General features: G+C 39.5%; 1 protein-coding gene across 4 annotated transcripts in view; it reads left to right on the plus strand.

Annotated features, from left to right (window-relative positions):
* Positions 1-21,093, plus strand: part of ltbp1 (latent transforming growth factor beta binding protein 1) — a 98,445-nt gene that overhangs the window by 69,791 nt on the left and 7,561 nt on the right. For all 4 annotated transcript variants that reach the window (XM_026356874.1, XM_026356873.1, XM_026356875.1 and 1 more), the window contains 11 exons: positions 671-796; positions 2,686-2,811; positions 3,521-3,640; positions 6,846-6,968; positions 8,171-8,296; positions 8,550-8,678; positions 10,849-10,977; positions 16,281-16,418; positions 16,774-16,926; positions 18,172-18,246; positions 19,200-19,328. In XM_026356874.1, coding sequence (XP_026212659.1) covers positions 671-796; positions 2,686-2,811; positions 3,521-3,640; positions 6,846-6,968; positions 8,171-8,296; positions 8,550-8,678; positions 10,849-10,977; positions 16,281-16,418; positions 16,774-16,926; positions 18,172-18,246; positions 19,200-19,328 — 1,374 coding nt within the window. The remainder of the gene's footprint in view (positions 1-670; positions 797-2,685; positions 2,812-3,520; positions 3,641-6,845; positions 6,969-8,170; positions 8,297-8,549; positions 8,679-10,848; positions 10,978-16,280; positions 16,419-16,773; positions 16,927-18,171; positions 18,247-19,199; positions 19,329-21,093) is intronic.

The following is a 21,093-nucleotide window of genomic DNA, read 5'->3' on the forward strand; positions in this document are numbered from 1 at the left end:
TGGTGATTCTTGCAGCACATTCTCCCATCTTCATAGAGGAGCTTTGAAGCTCTGTTTGATTGACCATTGGGTTACATGTACTCCCCTTTTGGAAACAGTCTTGAAAGTTTCTAACTTTGTCTATTTTACAATCAAGGCCACTGTGCTCATATGAATACTCAGGACTTGTGGGATCTTTTATACACACTTGCGTGCCTTTCTAGGAATACACAGTACCACAGTTTGGACTACCACAGCAAATAGTGTGAATATGTTTGTAAAGTAGATATTTCAGTTTTTTATTTTTTATGATTTTACTTAATCATTAGTTAAAGTTATAAACAACAAAGTATGTAAAAATATGAATGGATGGAGCTCTTAACTAATGAGACAGCACTAAGGAACAAGGAAACGTTTTTATTGGAGAGATTTTCCTTATAAATTTTATGAATTTAATTCAATTTTGGTTCATCTAATTGTCTTCACATTCCCTGCTGTTGGTAGCTTGAGATTCCTATGTGGCACATCTTGTGAATTTGTGGTGCTTTTATATTAAGCAGTCAACTTGTAGTACTTTAATGGTATTGTGCATTCTTGCGGCTGTGTAATTTTTTGTTGCAAAACCTATTATTACTTCTGAAATTGCTGATGCATTTATATTATCTCTCTCTCTTTGTCTGTCCTGGTTCAGAGGTGGATGAGTGTCAAATCAACCCTCATATTTGTGGCCAGGGGATTTGTTACAACACAGCTGAGGGTTACACGTGCCACTGTGATGAGGGATATCGTCTAGGTGATGCTGAAACCACCTGTGTAGGTGAGGAGCCCAGTGGTTAAAGTTGGTTATTGAGATCTGTGGTTATCTTGTACATGACCATTATTAATCCAGATAGTCCCATGAACAGTGTTGTTCAGTGGATTGAATGGCACCTATTTTATATTTGACTTCAGTTATTATTTAAGTTAAAGGGCTTGTTCAAATTCTTGTGGTATATCTTAAAACTATGTTGTCATGTCTGAATATGCACAAAGAATGTTACTAGTGACTGTAAGTATTACCCCTGTATATTGGTCCTAAAGGTAAGTAAAATATATATGAATTTGTTTTTTATCTTGCACGTATACCCCATGAAACAGGTCTCTCTAGAGCACTTTACTACTTTAAGTTCTTCACCTTGGCTTAGGTATTTAGTTTGCTTTGTAACTCACTTGTTAGTTGTTTTGGATAAAAACTCAAATGTAATGGGGACAAATTGGAACTGTTTAGAAACAGAACTGCATTCTGTGTAAAAATTACATCAAACATTTATGAGGTAATTAATACATTTTAATTAACTCTGTGAACGTAGCTAAATTTAGTCCTTTTGTAACAACTTCCTTATTTTTTAACTTTAGCAAGAGACCATCATCCACGAAAACATAGTGATAGGAATGGGAAAAGATATCCACTTGATATATTTACTCAGACTGCTGAAACTTCCTGTTTGTTGATGCAAACCTAAATGTTTTGGACAAAGAATGAGGAAACTAGATAATTCCTGAGTTTATTATGTTCTGGGCATATTTTGAGGGATTGGTATCAGCTGAAAAGTGACCTTCCACTTTTTTGCTTAGAGTCTTACTTATTCAATAAATTTAATTTATAACCACAATTTCTGACAAAGGTTTGTCTAGAAGCTGTAGCTGCTATTTGTTTTTATACCATTTATTTGTGCAGCTCAGCCAGAGCTAAGCTGGCTTCCTGTTGTTTGTCTAAAATAGTTTAATCAGAGACTAAACTATTTTAGAGTTGATAGGAACATTTCTGTAACAAACTTCTCAGGACCACCAATGAGATTAATAAGGCAGAAGTTTATTTTCTCTTGCACAAGGGAGCATATATTCATCAGCACACGACTGACAGAAACATACTCTAACATAATCTAATACATACAGTTCTTTTTATGGATTTCAGATCGGAGGGAGAGGTGAATAGATAATAACTATTGTCTGTGAGACAATTAATGGTTCCCTTCCCGAGGTGAATTTCATGCAAGAACATCCTATCTGACTCCCTAAGATAAAGTCTTATGCACTATCTTAAAAGGGTAAAGGCATTTTCCACAAGAATCACTTTAAGTTATACAGTTTCATGAGAGAAACAAATGTAAAAGGATAACTCTCTGTACAGTTTAATAGTATAGTGTACTTTATGGAACCCAGAATACTTTAACTAACAGAAGCCTGAAAAACCTATCCTGAAGTATTTTCATTCTACTATTATTTTTACTCCACTACATTAATAATATTAACATCATTAGTAACTATTTACTTTTTGCAGCATCTGATTCATTCTATATGAGTTAAATCCTGACCTCCTGTTACTTTGTCTGTGAAGAGTGCAACCTTGGAACAGGGTATTTAATTGTCTTAACACAACCATGATAACTATACAAATTTCTGGTCGCTTGATTCTAAGAAGCAAATCACATCACCAGTAAGACACTAGCCTGATCAGCTGACCTGACTCAGTAGGGGAAAGATGGGGTCCAGTATCTTGGCCAAGTACAGTTCAGTATGTGGCAGGAAGAGCAGAGAATTGACCCACCGATCCCATGATTGGTAGACGACTGCTCTATCTCCTGACCCAGTATACAGATGTTTCTATTTTTTCTTTTAATGTAAATTTTCTAAGAAATATGGACCTGTGTGTTCTTGTGTGTTTAGATGTAGATGAGTGTTTGGAAAGCCCATCCTTGTGCTTTGGTGGCTACTGCAAGAACACACAGGGCAATTTCCTTTGTGTGTGTCCACAGGGATTCCTTGTCAATGAACAGAAGACCAGCTGTGTTGGTAAGTACTCATTTGTCAAGTCACACATTTTGTTACGTGCTTCATGTTTTAGCAGGCCTCAAGAAGCTTCTGATAAAATTCTGCTTGGATACTTGACCTTTCTTCTTGAGAGGTGTTACAGTTCAATCAAGGGTGTTATATAGTCATATAGTCCTAAACTCAGTGCCCTTAAAGCTGCACCAGCAACTACACTGTTACTAGTGTCTGAACCAGCCTACTCCATGCTTCATCCCCTTGATCGGGATACAATTTTAAGGCACTCTGTTATTACGTGGTTTCCTGCCATTTCAATGAAGCTTACTCCACCCACCAAAATAATAATGAATTAAGCCTGTGAGAGCAAACAAGCCTGTTGGTTATTTCCCCAGAGCTGGGGATCTCTTCTCCTCAACTTTGGAGGATGAGGAAGCAAATTATGACTTTTTAAGAAGTTATATTACAACCAAGTTAGCTATTAATAAGATCAATAAAAACACAGACACAGATGTAGGCATTTCCAGACATATTTTGGAATTCCAAAAATTAGTTATTACACAGCCAAACAGATTTTTCTCCTTACATATTTGGTTGGAGTTAAATTGCTTAAAAGAGTGAAAACCAGTGTTGTTGAAATGGTTGTAATTATTACACAGTTCATACAGTGTTTATGTAGCATAGGTATATAACTGTACCTGATATTCTTTTTGACAGCTTTTTAATATATTTGCAGATATTGACGAATGTGTAAACAAGACAGTGTGTCCTTCTGGCATCTGCATCAATGTGCCAGGGAGTTACGACTGTGGCACGTGTCCTAGTGGCTTCTTGGCACAGGGAGGCCAGTGTGTAGGTAGGTCTAGCAGTATGTGAATATGTGCATGTTTGTCTACAACCTTTTTGCTATCAATATTCTCCTTTGATTTAAATGTGCTAAACCAATTACTGTATCTTAAAATAAGCACAGATGGGATTAGTGCATCTTTTTGCAGAAACAGCCTCCCCTTACCACCACTACCCTTCTCTTCTACTGCAGTTCCCAAACACGTCTTACCTGTCAGCAAAATCTCTTCTTCTTAGACATAAATTTATAAAAACTAAACACACAGAATTTCCACTGGAAGTCGACGTGGAAGTGGTGTTCTCCACTCTCAATGGGATGTCTGAGGAGGAGAGCCACACTCGCTGGCCAACACTGTAGGCCAGGGCCGTTCTATACCTATTGGCATGGGTCTTGTAAGAATGATTGGTCCGGATGAGGGCAGCGCAGGCTATCCTCCATGCCAGGTGGCAGCGCCGCAGCAAAGCCTGAGCAGATGGAATCTACGACTCCTTCTCCAGTGCATCGAACAACGACGGATGGTAACCATACACCACCTGGAATGGAGTCAACCCAGTGGGTGAAGATGGGAGGGAGTTGAGATGCTCTATCTGATTATTGGACTGTGAAACGAAATTTCAATACGAAATGAACCATCTTTGAGAAACGATACACTACACTCAGGATTGTGTTGAGGCCTTTGGATGTAGGGAGTCCGGTGACAAAGTCCACCGAGATTTTGGACCAGTGAGGCCAGTGAGGGGTTTAGAAAGGAAAAAGGTGTCCCGCTGGTGCACGGTGAACGGCTTTCGCCAGGGCACAGACAGGACAAGCAGAAACAAAGGTTCGTACATCAGCTGATAAAGTAGGCCACCAAAACCCCTGTGTGATGACGAAGAGGGTACACGTCATTCCTGGATTACAGGTGAGATGAGAGGAGTGGTACCAGTCCAAAACCCTAGAGCTCAGATGATCTGGAACATACAGTCTGTTAGGAGGACAGTCGGAAGGTGAAAGGTGATAAGAGAGGAAGAAGTTGAACCAATTAACACCCGACAAGCCAGGTGGGCCTTATTATTTAAGTCGTTTAGCGGAATTGAGGTACTCCAGGTTCTTGTGGCTCAATGAGTAGATCATTGGCCTGAGATACAGAAGGTTTGGGGTTCAAACCCCGTCACAGACGCCAGGTGTGTCCTTGAGCAAGACACTCCGCGAATCCGGCCGGGGGATACAATGAATCCGAAAAATGAAACAGTTTTGGAGTGGAATTGGCATTTCTCAGCTTTCAGGTAGAGGTGGTTCTATAATAGGCGTTGCAAAACTTTCCGCACGTGTTCCGCATGTTCAGTTTCAGACTTGGAGAAGATAAGGCTGTCGTCAAGGTAAAAAAAGACAAACCTATACAGCATATCTCCTAATACATCATTAACCAGATTTGGAAGACAGCAGGGGCATTGGTTAGTCCAAAGTGCATTACCAGATATTCATAATGTCCAGAGGGGGTCTTGAACGCTGTCTTCCACTCGTTTCCTTGTTTTATGCGAACCAGATGATAGGCATTGCATAGGTCGAGTTTAGTGAAAATGGTGGCGTTCTGTACAAGGTCAAAATCAGAAGAGATTAGTGGGAGAGGTTAGCGGTTCTTAATTCAAGCCTCGAAAATCAATACATGGCCGGAGAACCCACTTCCTTCTTGCCCACGAAGTAGAAACAGGCCCCTACTGGAGAGGAAGAGGGTCGGATTAATCCCGCTGCCAATGCCTCATCCAGGTATTTTTGCATTGCGACACTTTCAGGTGCTGATAGGGAAAACAGGCGCCCCCTAGGTGGAGAAGTTCCGGGAATGGCACAGTCATATGGTCTATGTGGAGGTAATGAAACTGCAGGGACGGTAGACATTGGTAAACTCCTCCACCTAGTCTGATACCTGGGGTGTGGAGACACGTTGAGCTGCGTGGAGACAGGTTATGGCGCAGTCCGGTCCCCAACCGAGGATCCTACCGGATAACCAATCGATTTGGGGGTTATGGCGTTAAGTCAGGAGATGCCTAGAACCAAGGGCAAACCGGGGGAATGAATGAATTATGTGAAATTGCAATTTCTTGTGGTGATTATCAACAGACAGGTGAATGGAATTAGTGAGAGCAGAAAAAGGGTGAATGACATGACATGCTGTCAGCTGTGAGGTTTGCTGGAAGGCAAGCCAAGTCACAGCAAGTTAATAACCTAAATCTCTGATGTTTGTTATAATGACAAATGAAATTAAAATGTCTCCTAGACTGTGTGTGTGTGTGTGTGTGTGTGTGTGTATGTATGTTAACTTCTGTGACACAGTTTTGTGACACTGAGTTTGCTTTACTGAGTACTTTGCTTTGAAATTTGAAAGTCTTGAAATTTCATTAGTACAACATCGTTTTTTTAAAGCTTTTTATCTCTGAATACAGAGATAAAGTGATGTCCTTTTTTTAACTGTTTTTGTCAAGACTGGAGTTACCGTCGTTCTTCTTCCATTGAGCCAAAGTCCACTGTCACCAAAACAGACAGTGATTTATCATGAACTTGGACTTCAGCTTATATGTCTTTGTTTTTTTTGTGTGTTTTTTTTTTTTTTTTAGGTTTTTTAGAAACCTTTATGAATCCCAAAGTGGGGAAATTGCATGACTCTTGAGTCTTTGTATACCATTTTCACTGTCAGCCACATGCAAAGGGGTTGACTACAGTGCTATGGACTTTAACCCCCTTCATGATTAGCAACATGAACATCAAGCTGCTTGGAGATGGTCTTTTAATCTTACTTTAATCAGTTTGTTCTTGTTCAGACTCTCGTGTTTCTCTTTCTTTCCATGTTCATTGTGGTTCATGCAGTGATCCCAACAACACAATGAGGACTTTTCTTGAGATTAAAAAGCCTTAATAAATGGGAAGAAGATTGAAGCCACCTTTTACACAAATTGAGGACAATATTCTGCTTGAAATGTCACAAACCACATATTCCCCACCTCTTCTAAGGGGTACAATAAATGTTTAATTACATGAGTGCAAGAGCTTTTATATTAAGACTATTGAGTACTGCCATGTCAGTATAATATTGAGCAATTATGTCATGCCACTCCAGCTACTCTGCCTGTTTTTACATTAAGTGTTTTGCCTTGAAGCATTTAATTAGATCAACTCTCACCACCGTGCACTAATTTGAATCAGAAGCCTCCTAGTTATTCCAGTGTTGGTGCTGTTTCAGATATAGATGAGTGCCAGGATCAGCGGGTCTGTACCAGGGGCCACTGCCACAACACTAAAGGCTCCTTCATCTGTCAGTGTGGACCTGGATTCAGATTGTCAAAAACTGGAGACCAGTGCGATGGTATGATGATCACTTTAATATAAGAATGATTTAACAATAATTTAGCTTTTAAAATCACATATCCACTATGACAAAACCTGTGGCTGAAGCAGATAGAGACCCTCCTTTTCAGGCTGTCTCAGTCCACGTGTGAATTCTGCACATAAACATAGAGTTTCATTATGAACCACAGGAGAACAAAGTCCACCATTACAGTAGTAATAACATAAGTCTTATTGTTAGCTTTCTCTGCTGACTGTTTTCCAAAATTCTGTGACTTGAGCATCAATGTTTTTTTGTATTTTCCAGACAGTTACTAGTTCACTTTATGTAAACCATCACATTGAACATCTGCAACATCAGTGAAAACAATAACATATTAGCTATTAATAGATAACTTAGACATAAATTATGAATATAGTCCTTTTATTCAATTTAAAAGAGAATGTTTCCTCTGTGTTGTATTTATGTGCTTGAACTATTGAAAAACCGACTGAAATTACATAACACTGTTCAGTGTCCATTGTTGCTTATTATGAATTTATTTCTATTTTTGCTACTAAGTGAATATGAGTGACACCTGAATGCCACAGTTTTTTTAATACAAAAAATGTCCTTATTTATACACACTCTCTACTGTACTGTACTTTGCCAAATGCAGTGGGTAACACACAGTGTATTGATTCTTTGTTTTTGGTATAAATGATGGATCAGAATGTTTTAGCTGCTTGAAAATGTAAACACACTTATCTAATAATTGATGATAATCATTTACATTTTAGCAACACACCTTTTAAATTCCTTCTTATTAATAAGCTGTAAACCATACCTTCTGTTTGTCTGTTAGTGCTGTCCTCAAGGCTTGTTGCAATATGTGAATGTAACTGTGTTACTTGTTAGACCTGTTACATCGCAATTGATAATGTATTTAAATGTGAAAACCTGGTAGACACAGTAGAAGTCCTTTTTTTGCCCTGGCTAGTGTCTTTCCAACTTGCGCTCATGGTTGCATACAGTACAACTAGCATCTGCTCATTAAATTTATTGCTATGAGTACATATAGTGGTAAAAAAGCAAAAATTGACTTGCAACAGTGTTGTGACTGTTTTGTGTGAACATATACAGTATAAAAAGCGTTTTGTTGTCATTGTTCTTTCACAATAATTGCACTCTCTTTCAACCTGAGAATTGCCCTTTACAAAGCTGATTTGTGTATGTTTCAGATGTGGATGAGTGTGCAGACAAAGCTCGACTTTGTGATGCTGTAGGGGAGTGTGTTAACAACATTGGTTCATACACCTGCACCTGCCCTCTGGGATATCGACAGGTCAATGACATCAGCTGCAAAGGTGAGCACTGAGCACTGAGTGAGACATCCTCTTTCCACCAGACAGGCTTTTCCAGAATTTCAGTGTTACTGTGACACCATGTACTGTACCTATAAAAAGTATCCACCCCCCAATGCATACTGTAGGTTTTCAACTCCCTCAAATTATCTCCCCTAAATCATTAGTGTTACACTTGGTTTAAGAAGTCACACAGTTTGTTAGGAATGGATCAACACACACACACTTAAGTGGATTTCTATCTGTGTCATCCCAGATGTTGATGAGTGTGTAGATGATGCAGAACTGTGTTCTCCCTACGCCGAGTGTCTAAACACAGAGGGATCCTATCTTTGTTTGTGTGAGAGAGGATTCGTAGCCAGCCATGACACAACCACCTGTGATGGTAAGATCTAAGTACACAGAAAATTAAACTCACACACACACAAAAGAAATGCATTTAGAGTCCCTATAATTTCCTTTTAAATTTGTAAATTGTGTGGTCTTAATAAAATATTTAGGTGCATATAAAAATTACAATAAGTCTGGATCACTACAACAGTTCCTGTTCTGCACACACACCTTGTTGCATTTCTCCTGGTGAAGTGACTAGACTGTGATAAAATGGGGCCAAAATACACAGCTTTTGTTACATGTAAAATGCACTCCAGAGTTTGACTGAGATTCTTGAAACATAAACAGTCGGCTTCCAATCCCAAACCATTCCCTTAATGCTGACCTTGTCTTAACTACTTGGTGGAACAGTTTCTCTATACAGTTTCTCTAATTTCCCCAGGGGGATTAATAAAATATTTAATTATTACACTCCTTAGCTGGTGAACCAGAGACCACAGTATTTTTCTGATTTGCGGCAGATGCTATTAAGTATTCAATACAGACAGTGTATTTGTCTCTCAATACTTATCTAGTCCCTTCAGATAATTCTGATGAAGTTACTCATCAACATCCCTTCATTGGCTAAAAAAGAACTAGAAATAACAGTGCATTTGTTGGTGACAGTTGTCACCAGTTAATACAGCTTGGTGGGACTGGTGACTGTTTTCAAGCACCACTACAAGAACAAAGTTTTCACCTATTCTCTGCCTGTAATATGTCTGCATATACTGGTTGGACTGGTATACATTTTTTATACTTAAGGTCCTAATGACTCCATAATTAGGTGGTTCTGTGACTTTCCCTCTGGTGCCCCCATCAGGTCAGTGTTCTTATTTTTCATGTTCATTATATAATGCCTGTAGTTCCTTGATTTATGACCAAACACTGACTTTCTCAGCAGCCGCTGAAATGATCGGTTTACCAGACACACAAAGAAACCCCTGAGCCTACCGTTCCCAGATGTATCCAAAGTTCCCCTCTCCACACAGGTCTTGTAAAGATGATGTGATGAAGTGATGTCACTGAAACATTAGCATAAATTCAGTACTACTAGACACAAGTACATTATTGATATCGGTTTTCAGGGTTCTTTGAGTATGTTAATTAAATTGATGTCACATTATATTGAAATTTTCTCACATTTCAGCAAATCAGAAACAGCAAACAACTATGTGTAAATGTTTAGTTTCTTCACATGAATAGCCCATTGACCGCGTGTCCTTGAGGAGCTCTGAACATTCCTGCTGTTTAGTGGGAATAGCCTTACTACGCTGCTATGGTAGACCCGCAAACTCGTGAATAGTTTTATTCTTTGTTTCATTTGTCCACTGACCATGAAGCAATAATAATCCTTCATTCAACACTAATTTAGAGCACCATTCCAATTTATCGTTATAATGAGAAACTTTCATTTTTTAAGTTCTTTTACATGTTCTAACAAGATATTTTTTACGTTATAGTGAATATTTTCTTTCAGTATTAATAAAAATCCCATTTCCCATATCCCATTTTCACAAAACTCATGTAACTCTGATTGTAATGTGAAGTGAAATGTCCTTTTCTCTGTCCCGTCCAGTTATCTCGAACCTTTTAAACATGATGTTTCTTTCACATGTGCTGGTCCTGCTTCCACCGTTGCAGTGGCCAGTCTTGACCTGTGTGTCAGAGTTGTTCTTAACTTCCTCCCCATGCCTTGGAAAAAAGCAAAAAGAAAAGAAAAAATGAGAGGAAAAGAAACAGACAGAACCCTTTGAGTTGGCTGTCTAGACGAGGAGGGATATTTGTTGCTCTCTGCCTCATGATTTAAACAGGGGACTCAGATTCAAGTAGAAGTTTTGTGTATGTGTCTGCTTTTATAAAACCAGCTGCTTTAATTGAAGTTGTCAATATTTACTTTTTTCCATTGCATTCAGTTTTTATGTTTCATTCCTCATTTCCTTAACCTGCTTGGAAGGGAATAAGGAAAACCAGGGATATTTTATGTTTTGCTGAGTGTGTCAGTCTGCAAACAGTCATCATTTATTTGTTTAGCAGATGTTCATATGCCACAGTACAATTTATGCTGTGTGATTTACAGTGAAATCCTTCATAATAAAATGTTGAGAAATAGCAGTGCTTGTATGATGGGAAAAATGACTATAATAAAATGCATTTCCTGGATTTGTTTGTTTCTTCGTCAGATATTGATGAGTGTGGCCTGAATGAGACATTGTGTGGCCCTCATGGATACTGTGAGAACATGCTAGGTTCCTTCCGATGCCTGTGTGACCAGGGTTACCAGGAATCCGAGGATAGCCAAGCCTGTGTGGGTAAGTATGGGTGTTTTGGAGGATTAGGTGTTGTTAGTGGTTTTGTATTATACTGCATTTATGAAATGTATGCAATCCAAAGACAATTCTATTTGAAAACCAAAGCTGTCTAATACACAAATTATTTTCTGTATTACTGTTTTAAAAGCCTATATTTTAAACTGCAAATTCACATGTGAGATTAAAAAGATCAGTGCAAAGTATTGGTAGGGGAGAGTGTAGCCAGACAACACAGGATGGTGGTGTGTAAAGTGACTATGGTGGGGTGAAAGATGAAGAAGACTAAGGCAGAGCAGAGGACAAAGTGTTGTAAGTTGAAAAAAGAATAAAGAGGTTAGCTAGGAAGAAGTGGGACACTGAGAGGACTGAAGAGAGATGACAGGAATACAGGGAGATGCAATGTAATGTGAAAGTAGAGGTGGTGAAGGCCAAACAAAGGGCATATGAGGACTTGTATGCTAAGTTGGACAGTAAGGAGGAAGAGGTGGATTTGTACAGGTTGACAAGGCAAATAGGTAAGAAGGATGTGCTGCAGGTTAGGCTGATTAAAGATAGGGATGGAAATGTATTGATAGGTGCCAGGAGTGTGATGGGAAGATGGAAGGAGTACTTTGAAAAGTTGATGAATGAGAAAATGAAACCGAAGTAGAAGAAGTGACTGTTGTGGAGCAGGAAGTAACAAAGATTAGTAAGAGTGAAGTGAAGGAGGCATTGAAGAGGATCAAGAGTAGAACGTTGGTCCTGAAGTGTATAGGAGAGGTGGCAGTAGACTTTCTGACTTGGCTGTTTAAGAAGATCTTTAAGAGTGAGAGGATCCCCGAGGAATGGAAGAGAAGTGTAATGGTACTAGTTTTTAAGAACAAGGCAGATGTGTCTGTGGCAACTAAGGCTGATGAGCCATACAATAAAGTTGTGGAAAAGAGAAGTGGCAGAGATGAGCATTTGTGAGCAGCAATATGGTTTCAAGCCTAGAATACAACAACAGTATTTGCTCTGAGAATGCTGATGGAGAGGTACAGAGTTTGGCAAAGGGGGTTGCATTGTATCTTTTCTCTTATCTATTTTCTCTTTTCTAGATAATGCGTATTTGCTGAGAGAGGAGGTTTAGTATTGTATAAAGGAAGTCTGGAGTGGCAAAGAAATATGTGCAGGACATGTATGAGAGCAGTAGTGGGGTGTGCTATAAGTGTGACAGAGTAGTCCAAGGTGGAAATGGGTCTGCATCCCGGAACAGCTCTGAGCCCCTTCGTGCTCTGGTAATGGACAGGCTGACAGATGCAGTTAGACAGGAATCTCCATGGACTATGATGTTTGCAGATGACATTGTGATCAGTGGCAAGAGAAGGGAGCAGGTGGAGGAAAAACTTGACAGGTGGAAAAAACAGGAATAATGGTTAGCTGCAGTAAGACAGGATATGTGTGTGAATGTGAGGGAACCAAGTGGAACGGTTACAGGGAGCAGAGTTAAAGAAGGTGTAGGATTTTAAGTACTTAGGGTCAGTGGAGAGAGTGCAAAAGAGGGGAAGGGGCTTGTGCAAGCAGGATGGAATGAGTGGAGAAAAGTGTTAGGCATGTTGTTGATATAAGAGTATCAGCAAGAATGAAAGGAAAGGTTTTCAAGATGGTGGTGAGACTGGCAATGCTGTACTGCTTAGAGACAGTGGTACTGAAGAAAAGAAAAGAAGGCATAACTGAAAGGAGGCAGAGTTTAAGATGTTGAGGTTCTCTTTGGGGGTGACGAGGGTGGATAGGATCAGGAATGAGTACATCAGAGGGACAGCCCATGTCAGATGTTTTTGGAGATAAAGTCAGAGAGGCCATATTGAGGTAGTTTGGACATGTTCAGAGGAGGTGGTGGTGAGTGAAAAGAGGAGTGAGAAAAGAAGAGCAGGTAACAAAAACCACCAACAACAAGAAGCAAAAACAGTAACTGCACTCTGGAGATATACAGCTCCAAGGACGAAGATACCTGCAGAGGAGAACAGAGAGAGGAAGACAGAGAGGAGAAGGCACAACTATGGAAGAGAGAAGACACAGAAATAAATGACATGAAATGGTAACATTTGAATGGATAGATGAGAGGTTAGGTGATGAGAGGAGAGGCCAGTGGAGCCCAGTATATTAGTAAAGGTCCGCCAGCAGACTAATCTATAGCAGCATAACTAAAAAATGGTCCAGAGTAGAGAGGGTGTCTGCCTCTCAAACCTGAACTGGGAGCTGGCCCCACAGGAGTGGAGCTTAATAGTTAAAGACCCTGCCTCCCATTCTACATTTGGAAACTCTAGGAACCACAAGTAGATCTGTACTCTGAGAATGAAGTGTTCTGCTGGTAAAATAGAAGTCTTTAAGATATGACAGAGCCTGATTAATACTGTGCTTTATATGTGAGGAGAAGGATTTTAAATTCTATTCTGGATTTTACAGGGAGCCAATGGAGAGAAGCTAACATAGGAGAAATATGATCTCTCTTGCTAATCAGAACTCTGGCTGCAGCTTTTTTGATTAACTGTAGGCTCTTTAAGCAGTTATTGGGACATATTATTAATAGTTAATAACAATAATCCTGTCTAGAATTAACAAATGCATGGACTAGTTTTTCAGTTAATTCCACAGGTAGATAAAGGCAGTTCTAGAGATTTCTATTATGTAAGATGTAGAATGGATATGTGGTGGACATCTTCAGAGTTCAGGTTAGATGTTCTAAATCAGGGGTGTCAAACTCAAATTCACAGTGGGCCAAAATTAAAAACTGGGACGAACTCGCAGGCCAAACTCAACATATATTGAAAGATTAACTGCAATTGTGCATGTTTTCCCATCTCTCCAGATATGTAATGTTGAACCTTTTCACAAACTTTCAACAAACATAGTTTTGCATAAACATTGAATCTGGAGCTTAAGCTTAATACTATAAACAACTGAGAAATTACATTTGAAATAAAACACACATCAGTGGTATTTGTTTCTTATTTAAATGAATAAAATACATTATTATGTCTCTATCTGTAGTCTTTCAAGTTCTCTTTTAATGAATGAATTCTTCACAGTTCAACAACAAAACAACAAAAAATATTAATAATTTACTTCAAGTTTTCAACTATCACCAGTCCATGTCTTGGAGTAGAAAAAGTACACGAAGACAGCCTTATTCAAGCTCAGCTTGCTACACTCTGATTTACTCTGGTGCACTTTGGTTCAAGCCAGATACCAGACATCTCTTCTTAGATGTCTGGGGTTAGGCTCTGAGCTGAGGAAATCCTCAAGATTGAGTGAAGGTGTTCATCAGTGAGACGACTCCTGAGTGGTGTTTGGTTCATCTTCATCAACATAGATATGTGCTGCCCAACATAGAGAGCATTAGAGCAGCTTAGGCACGGAGTTGGGGCAGTGTGTCGGGGAGGAAACATGGAAACTGGTTGGTTATTGCGCTTTTCATGGATTACTGAGCAGTTGAAATCTGCATTTCTGGGCTTCAAAGTCAGCAAATCGTCGGGTAAACTCGGAGTATGCAGAGTTTTTCTAGCGAACTCTGCACTTGGCCTCTTTCATTTGGCCATTTTTGGGGAGGGGTGGATTAAGTTTGTCCGATGCAACTGGTTGCATGGATGCTAATGATTGTCATCAGAGAAGGAGGGAGCGCTTGGTTTTCTCGACTGACGAGCCAACGCACTAACAAACTTTCTGGGATTTGTATTATTAGCTGTGTGTGTGCTGTATACTGGCGGCCCAGCTCTAATACACATTTGATATGATCTCACGGGCCAAATATAATTACGGCCCACGGGCCTGAGTTTGACACCTCTGTTCCAAATGAAGCTTCTTTTAGTATTTCCATTTCAACTGCCACTGCCGTGCTTCCACTTTCTGTCTGCTGTTTAATTTAAAAACTAATATTGCCTTACATCAATCCCCAAAGTGTCAGCATGTATACACATCTTTCTCAACTAATCTCCTGGTTTTCTTTTTACAGTAGAAGAGGTAAATGAATATACTGTAGGGTACTACCCATACTCTTTGGCCGTGCTTGTTTCTCTCAAAAAATCGTTTAAAGCTGCATTGCCAAGCATTGTGAACAGTCTTTCCAAAAGAAGAATATATTGAACTAATGTTGAATATCAGCAGTTTTCCTCAATCTTGGTTTGGAATGAGTCTGAGCTGATAGTTGCTGGTGGTTTCCCTAGGCTAACTGGGGCCCTGCAGCTCCCATTTAGTCCAATTTCCTTCAGCAGGAATGACTGTCAGAGCAGTCTTTCCCCTTCTAAACCTTGTTCTCCCAGTGACCAACCCACAACAACACATGCAAGACACATAAGTACCTGACATATAGTAGAAAGAGTAGAGTTACCAGCATGCTCTCATTCACATACTTCAGTACAGTCCATGTCTTATATACAGTCACACACTCTTCACATCTGTCCTTTGGCAGTGCCGCTTGGTCTCACCCAAGTTCAGTCCAGCCAGCTGCCGCATCTTCTCTGCCAAACTACAGTGGCTAGCACAGATGGATTCACTTACACACACACAATCCTAGGAAACCAGCAGTGTTGGTGTACCACTAACCATTCAAAATGTGTGTTGTCTCCCTGTTTTCCTTTTATCCTCCATCCCTCCCTCCCCTCTTATCAGCCAGCTTTTTCTGTATCCCTCTCTCCTCTCTCATCCTCACTTCATCCTTTAATTTTTAATTAAGTTTAATTCCCTCAACTCTCTATATCTTTATCTCCTACTCTTCACCTGCAGTTCTATAATTTCTTTCTTTTCTTTTTCAGAAGCTCAGCAGTGGCATTGCCACATTTTTCTTATTGGGTTTCAACACTTTAAACTCCAGAAGCCTGCAAATGTATTACTACAAAACAATGGAACTACCTTGCCTATCCAAACCACACTTGTTTATTAAAGTTAATCTATTCTTTTAGCCAAGATATTAAAGAGTTTTTATGTCTAATTTGGAGAGAATCTACTAATTTCAAGGAATTTTCTGAACAATTACTAGAAATAGAAACAACATAATCATCATGGAACCAACCAACAACAAGTTTTCTGAATTCAATGCAATGTAAATCTACATACATCAGGAAGTACACTGTAAATCACTGGATGAGCTTACTGCTCTTTGAAATTCTGGCTTTGAATTCCTTTAGATGCTGCTCTGACACGTTGACACATTGGGCTTTATTTACTTTCACCCTGTTTGTGTTTTGTATTATGAAATCTCTTCCAGTGTGATACCCGATGTAAAGCAACTAACAAGTAAACTAATAGACTTATAATCATTGACATGTTCTTCTGTGCTGTCTCCACAGATGTGAACGAGTGTGAGCTGCTGAGCAGTGTATGTGGAGAAGCTCAATGCATGAACATGGATGGTTCCTACAAGTGTGTGTGCCCCAGTGGCCATGACTATGTCGTCAGGATCGCCAAGTGTGTGCCTGTTCCCACAGGTGACACATCTTCATACAATTGAACATAGAAGTTAATGGCATCAATGTGTGTAACAGATTTCTCCCTAAATGTCTGTAGATTGACCTGCCTACACTTTATACAGGATATAGGGGCAAAACCGATAGCCCTTTAAATCCTGTCTATCTTCAATCACTTTAGTTTGATAAAAACCCGCATAGAAACCTGTTCTTGCTTTGAAAGTGTTTAGAAAATTAGAATTAAATGGCTCTTAAATACATTGACTGGAAATCTTAGGAGAAAATTCAGAAACAACTGGCGTCTGTGTCATGTGTTTTGCTACATGTATTTTATTTGATCCTTGCCACAAACTCTATCCCTCTCTTCACCCACCAGTGGAGCGGAAGGAGTGCTACTATCATCTGAATGATGAAAACCTTTGTGAGAGTGTGCTGACCAGCCATGCCACCCTGCAGGAGTGCTGCTGCACGTTGGGTGCTGGATGGGGTGACAACTGTGAGGTGCACCCCTGTCCTGTCAATGGCACAGGTGAGTTAGAGGATAGACACACAGCTTATATTATTGACCTAAAGTGCAGTAATGCTGTGTACGGTAAGATTTTAAAATTCCAGTTGCACATGTCTACGAATTTTAGTGTTATTATACAGGTTGTGTGTAGTTAATTCAATGCTTCATGCAAATTGCTCCACAGCAACAGATGGAATTATCTACTATTTACAGCAGATTTGAATTTTACGAGGTGACTCTGTTAGAGGGGAGTAGAAGAAATAGCATAAACTGTGTATTTAATTTTTCTGTATAGGTTTAACACCAAATATAAGATGTTATGTGTAAATTAGCTTTAGAGGTACTGTAGTGGGATTTTGTTCTTGGCCAGGTCAATGTTTTCCTGCAATCCCAGTGTTTATGGCAAGATAAGCTAACAGCAGACACCTCCGCTGTCACTAACACAGTAAACAGTGGTAGTGATAACACTAGGCTCAACTTGCACAGTTATTGCTGAATAAATATACAAGTTTTAGAGCAACATATGCTGTCATTCAAATGATGTGTTGTTCATGGAAGGCCTTTCTCATTTCAGCAACACAATGCCAAACCACATTCTGCAGCCACCCAAGTAACAGCAGGGCTGTACAGTACAGTGCTTAGCTGGCCTGCCAAAGATCCACAACTGTTTCCCACTGAAAATTTGACACATTAAGTTGAGCAGCTCAAATCCTGTATCAAGTAGTGATGGATGCCTATGTACCAATGTTTTTGGAATTTGTTGCTGGTGTCAAATTAAAAATGAGTAGATGAGTAGTAGTTGATTAGTTGATTTGATATGTGTCATTGTATTATTGTCAATCAAATGTAGGTTTAAAATTATTTCTGACTGCTTGATTGATTGAATGATTCTGTTTTATTTCCAATTTCTATTGCATCCAAAATGGATTAAAAACAGGGTTGTAAACTAGTTTCTTACAGCACATTATACAGTTATTGCACAGTTCCCTGTATTGGCTTTAGCTGCATCATTCAAATAAGATTCACACTGCTCTTCTTTCACCATTTCATTCTGAAAAGGTTTGGCTGATTACTAATTTTTTCACCAGGCATTTAAGTACCTAGATGTAATAAAGTACCTACTGTAACAGAACATTCACATCAGCTAATCATTTCTGCCACTAAACAGGGACTGAATTGTTGGTCTTCACAGTGTGCCCTAAGGTATATATTACCCACACACCTAAGATGCTTAATCGCCATACTTGACTTTCTGTTGCCTTCCAGACCAGTATAACCAAATGTGTCCATCTGGAAGAGGTTTTATTCCCAGAGGAGAGCTCACTCCTGACAGCTACAAAGGTAAGACCAGGCTACTTCTGTACAATCATAATATGCCTAATTTAGGTTTTATATTTTATTCTGAGGATCCACTGACATAAGATTGCCAGATTTTCAAGTAAAAAAATACAAAAACATGTTATGATGCCTCTGTGTGCAATAGTTCCTCAGGCCTTCAGACTAAAAAAGCTTGTTTAACTTCATGTGTCTTTAAAGCCTCCCTTCCCCCATCGCATTCTGCTCTGATTTCACAGCTTGTGGAGGACTTTGTCTTTGGGAGACATAAAGTTAATTTTCTTACACAGCTGAAAAAACACTTTCTATGAAATCTTGACCTCTACACAGGTATTTTGGCTGGCGCTGGCCGCTTCACTTATGACTGCTGAGAGCAGCTAGTGTTAGTGCTGCTGTGAGTAGAATGGCTGGTGCTGGTTCAAGTATCTTTGCAGAGGTCAGTATGTGTTGGGCCGGACGCTGTGCTTAATGGGTGTAGGAGGTCAAAACAGATGTCTTACAAAGCATATTGATCATAAATCTAGGCATTTTAGGTTTATGACAGGCAGCTTATGCTTTGGGCATCTGACTGTGTAACATGGATACCCAAGACCAGGAAAAGCCTAATATGACTCTTTTAACACCGTACATAAGTCATGCAGATATAGCTACAGCATATGGTAAATATAATGTGTATAACATGTCACTTATGGTGACTGCTGACTAAAATGATCCCCTGCTATCACTTTTTGATTTGATATTTGGTGTAATTTATACTCTGTTGTTGTTACTCTTCTATGGCACCTGATTTTCTCTCTAGGAGGATTGATAAAATGTTACCTTACCTAAAAAACATTATGTGTATGGTATATCTACCCCTATGTTTGTCTAACCCCTGGGAGTGATTGTAATTCTACATAAAACTGCATAACATGCTCTGTGGACATGCAATGTATTGCCTTCTCTCTGCCTGTTTGCAGATGCAGATGAATGTGCCTTATTTGGTCAGGAGGTGTGTAAAGGAGGCTTCTGTCTGGATACTGTGGGCAGCTATGAGTGTTACTGCAAGACTGGACAAGACTATGACACTGCCAGGCTGGAGTGCAGAGGTCAGGGTGATTCATCTGTGTGTGTGTGTGTGTGTGTGTGTGTGTGTGTGTGTGTGTGTGTGTGTGTGTGTGTGTGTGTGTGTGTGTGTGTGAGTGTGAGTGAGAGAGTGTGAGAGATTGAGTCACAGAGTAAGAGAAACTGTGCATTTAAGATTTTCCATCTAGTACACCTAACACTGATCTGGAAGTCTTTATTAGTGAGGAAGGACAGAATCAGTGAGTGTGATTGTGTAAGTATTGCACAACATAGCAACATATGCTGTCATTCAAATGATGTGTTGTTCATGGAAGGCCTTTCTCATTTCAGCAACACAATGCCAAACCACATTCTGCAGCCACCCAAGTAACAACAGGGCTGTACAGTACAATGCTTAGCTGGCCTGCCTAAGATCCACAACTGTTTCCCACTGAAAATTTGACACATTAAGTTGAGCAGCTCAAATCCTGTATCAAGTGGTGATGGATGCCCAATGTTTTTGGAATTTGTTGCTGGTGTCAAATTAAAAATGAGTAGATGAGTAGTAGTTGATTAGTTGATTTGATATGTGTCAGTGTATTATTGTCAATCAAATGTAGGTTTAAAATTATTTCTGACTGCATTTAAGATTTTCCATCTAGTACACCTAGCACTGATCTGGAAGTCTTTACTAGTGAGGAAGGACAGAATCAGTGAGTGTGATTGTGTAAGTATTGCACAATTGAATAAGTAGCAGAAAATCTGCTGAATCAAATCTTGACTGAGCGATGAGCTCTCAAATATTTTGTTGTATATTTTTATAGAGAGCATAGTAGCAGTTGCCCACAGGTTGGCCTGAAGGAGGAATGTACATCCATGAATATGAATCACAGCTGTTTTGCTGTAAAGTAAAGTAAATATTGACTGCTTTTCACTGTGTATATGTCAGGGTTTAGATTGTTGGGACCCACATAAAATGCCAGATACAAGTAAAAATAAAAGATATAAATAAAAAATAAAGTAAACAAGAGATAATACAAAGTAGCAACAGAAAACAACCAGAAACTCGGTAAGAACAAAGTAAAAAAGCAAAACAAAACGTAGCAAAGGAAAAGGTAATTAGCAAAACTAGAGATGCAAAAACAACAGAAGAACAATAAAAACCAGGATGTTAAACCGAAAAAGTAACTGAAAATCGCTGCTCAGATACAGGCAAAAACCTCTTACAAGGGGCAAGGCAGAGTCAAAACATGGTTGGGAAATACACACAAGGCAGCAAACTAGACTGGGTTACAAACAGGGTGGCTGGCTAGAGAATAGTATTGAAGCTAAACTGAAACAAAAGCCACAACACAACAATCTGGAATCTGAGGGAGGTTTAAATAGCTGATGGGTGATTAAAAGCAGGTGCGGACAGGTGCAAACCATGAGAGGTGATTAGGTAAAGCTGGAGCAGGGAGAACACAGCTGGAACAAGGACTGACTGTCACTGTCCAAGAGTGAGAAGAGTTTGGACAGCATACCCCTCTAAGCTACAACATGTAGAGGGTCTAGCTCCATCCACAGTTTGTTAGTGTTCTGATCACTTTGTTAGTGTCTGCCACCTTTATGTTGCTGCCCCAGCAGACCACAGCATAGAAAATGACACTCACCACCACAGACTCATAGAACATCTGCGGCCTGCAGACATTAAAGGACCTGAGCCTCCTTAGAAAATACATCCGGCTCTGAACCTTTTAGCACAGTGAGCCTTTTTATACACATTGTAGAAGTAGAACACAACTATATACTTAGCACAAATTATATACG

Source organism: Anabas testudineus, chromosome 15 (genome assembly GCF_900324465.2).
Source record: "Anabas testudineus chromosome 15, fAnaTes1.2, whole genome shotgun sequence".
Lineage (NCBI taxonomy): Eukaryota > Metazoa > Chordata > Actinopteri > Anabantiformes > Anabantidae > Anabas > Anabas testudineus.